General features: G+C 35.8%; 1 protein-coding gene across 1 annotated transcript in view; it reads right to left on the bottom strand.

Annotated features, from left to right (window-relative positions):
* LOC106877299 (metabotropic glutamate receptor 8) overlaps nt 1-3,128 on the bottom strand; it is a 679,235-nt gene that overhangs the window by 92,725 nt on the left and 583,382 nt on the right. The window contains exon 4 of the mRNA XM_052966723.1: nt 2,143-2,430. Coding sequence (XP_052822683.1) covers nt 2,143-2,430 — 288 coding nt within the window. The remainder of the gene's footprint in view (nt 1-2,142; nt 2,431-3,128) is intronic.

The raw sequence follows: 3,128 nt of genomic DNA on the forward strand, positions 1-3,128 counted from the left end.
GTATGTATATATATATATATATACATACATATACTCACACATACATGAATACATCAATGAGTATGTATCTATGCATGCATGCATGTATGTATGTATGTATGTATGTATGTATCTATCTATCTATCTATCTATTTATATAAAGGCATATATGCGTATGTGTGTGTGGGTATGCTGCCATATTTCAAGAGTTTGTACAACTTAATAAAAATATAACGCAGTGCAAAATATTGGTGGTGCTCAGCCAGAATAAAATTAATTTGCAATATAAAAAGAATCGTATCATGACTTCTTTTTTTCGTATCCGATCGCCTGTATTTCATTTTGGCGGTAGTAAAGACAAACATCAGGTGTCACGATTAGTTTGTGATTATATTTATTTCACATTATGTTCATTTCAAACTCAATTATGCCTAGTCTCTCACACTCTTCCTCTCTCTCTCTCTCTCTCTCTCTCCACACACACGCACACACAGACGCACGTGTGTGTATGTATACATATTTAAATATAAATACAAATGTACGTATATATATATGTATATGTATATATATGTGTGTGTGAGTGTGTGTGTGTAGTGCGTGAATGTAAGTATTTGCATATATGTATGTGTGTATACATCGTACATGCTCATATAAAGACAAATTGTAGTAAATAACATGATCACGTGAACGTATGTGTGTGAGGTTTGTTCTCAGCGCATTGGTACCAGTTCTCATAGGCTTTTATATCCTACACAAACCAAGATTCAAACATAACATTAGGTAGGGATATCGTATTTGGTGGGGTATATAACAAGGATGGACATGACATTGACACCACTCATAGGAGAATGTGAGTCGGAATACTCAGCCAACTTTTTTTTTATTATTGCATTAAACAGCAAACTAAAATTAGGTAAGCGAATTTACATAGCCACGAGTATTACTCATTGTTTTAAATGGATGATGAGAGCACTTTAAGTAAGATCCCATTCAAATCCCGATACACAGAGGACATGCATTCATTCCAATATTGGCAGAAATATACGCCCACTCACTGTTAAAGGTCATCTGGAACCAGAAGATAAGATAAATAATCCTATAATCAGTTGAAGCATTGGCATGAAGGCAAAGGAATACAACGGGTGACGTAAGAAGCGCAGTTTAAACATGACTGAAAACTTTGAAGTTGTAAAGTTTAGACAAAAGGGAAGAAGACAGCTCTTCATAAAAATATCAGTGCTATAATCTTTGACACACAACCCTATCCCGAACATAATTCTGTTGCAATTTGCTTAACTTCTAGTTTCCTTCTTCTCCAATCCCGCAACAAATTGTATCCAAATTTTCCCCGTTCGACACACCTTTCATACCTTTCCTTTACCTCAGAGACAGCAGCTCAATCCAGTCACTTTACCAACTCTCATCTCTTCCTTTTCATCCCCTCAAATTCTTCCTTTTCCTTTATCATCCCCATTCACCTCCTCTACAATATACTTCAACATTCAGTAATATGCCATAGGATACCACTGAAAAGCCGCTCGTAGAAGTGAAGATTCAGCAATGGATCATACGTGTACAATTTACTAACTGTCACGAAGACTAAGTGATTTTTCAAGGGAATTACTTTACAAAAGCATTACCACAGTGCAACCTACTATCTACAGACCAACCTGAACACTAACAATGGAGTTTTGAAGAATAGCTACACACACCTTCAAGACTACATCATTTTGACTTTAACGCTTCTTGATACCTTTTATGCCATGTTCCCCCAAATAGATTTCCACAATATTTAATAGTTCTGGACTAAAATGTTCAATGAATAAGTTACTGAACTATGCGAGAGACTATTCTCAGGATGCAGTTTAAGATGTCTATGTGTACAATAGCACTGTTCCAGACGTGAGAGATTAAGTTTAGCCTTTGCCTGAGATTTGCGAAGTATCAATGATTGTTGTAGTATGAAGTATCTTCTGGTTCTAAAAGAAGGGACCAATCGATTGGATGCTACCCTAGCAATGTTAAAGATACGCTCACATTATAAGAGATTCTTGGTGATGATATTATCCGATAATTGCAACAATCTTGATGGCTTTTAATTTCGTTATTAAGAAGTGTAGTGTGATGATATGAACTGCATTTATATAATAGAGAAAAACATACCCACTATTTTCTGTCTTTTAGGAAGAATCGTCACGGCACTTTCTGCAACACTTTCTTGTTCCAATACTGGATGAATCTTGGCACCCCAACTATCACTGGCCAAGAAGGATAATTCCGATGTTCTGTTGCTTTTCTTCAAAGCTCGCAAAATACCACGACTGTTGTCTTCGTTTACAAACATCACAACCACGCGGGAATTTGCAACACCAAGTAAATCTTTGACCAAATTATCAAACTTCTCTTCGTTCACACTGCGTGGAATCTTTAATGATCGAGCAATACAGACACCTACAAAAAAAAAAAAAAAGAATAAGGTTAAACAAAATAGCACTTGGAATAGAGTCAGAAAAATGCTGAAATGACATAAATTTACATTTAAATATGCAAGACATATTCAAATATTAACAGGATTAGTCTCTAAGTGATAACATATTGTCACATAACAGCTTTGTATACACGAATCACGTGACAGCCATAAACTTCTAAGTCGAATAAGTATCACTCACTTGAAAGCATTTATTCCATGTTATTGATAGTTGTTAGTTAGTTCTATGTCATCTCTGATCGTTTTGGCTTGTGATCGAACACGCTTCAACCACGACCATCCTGTTTTATTTTGTAAATTTATGAATACATGATCCACTGTACCCTTTTTGTCAATCAGCACAGTGTGACGGAGGAAGGTTTCGATGCTATTTCTAACAGTTCTATCAATAATATCAACATACAGATATTCTACGTTGGTGTTATTGGCTTCACAAATCCTGTATCACAGACTGACTTGTTCTTTCTGCTATGGAAACAACGTGAAGTAAAAGATCTGCTGCCACTCAACGGGTTTTGTGAAGAAAATAACACTATGCTGATATTGTTGATAAAACTATTACAAATAACATCTAAATAGCCCACCAATCACACTGTGCTGTATATATGTGTGTATGTGTGTGTGTGTGTGTGTGTGTGTGTGTGTGTGTGTGTGTGTGTGT

Source organism: Octopus bimaculoides, chromosome 3 (genome assembly GCF_001194135.2).
Source record: "Octopus bimaculoides isolate UCB-OBI-ISO-001 chromosome 3, ASM119413v2, whole genome shotgun sequence".
Lineage (NCBI taxonomy): Eukaryota > Metazoa > Mollusca > Cephalopoda > Octopoda > Octopodidae > Octopus > Octopus bimaculoides.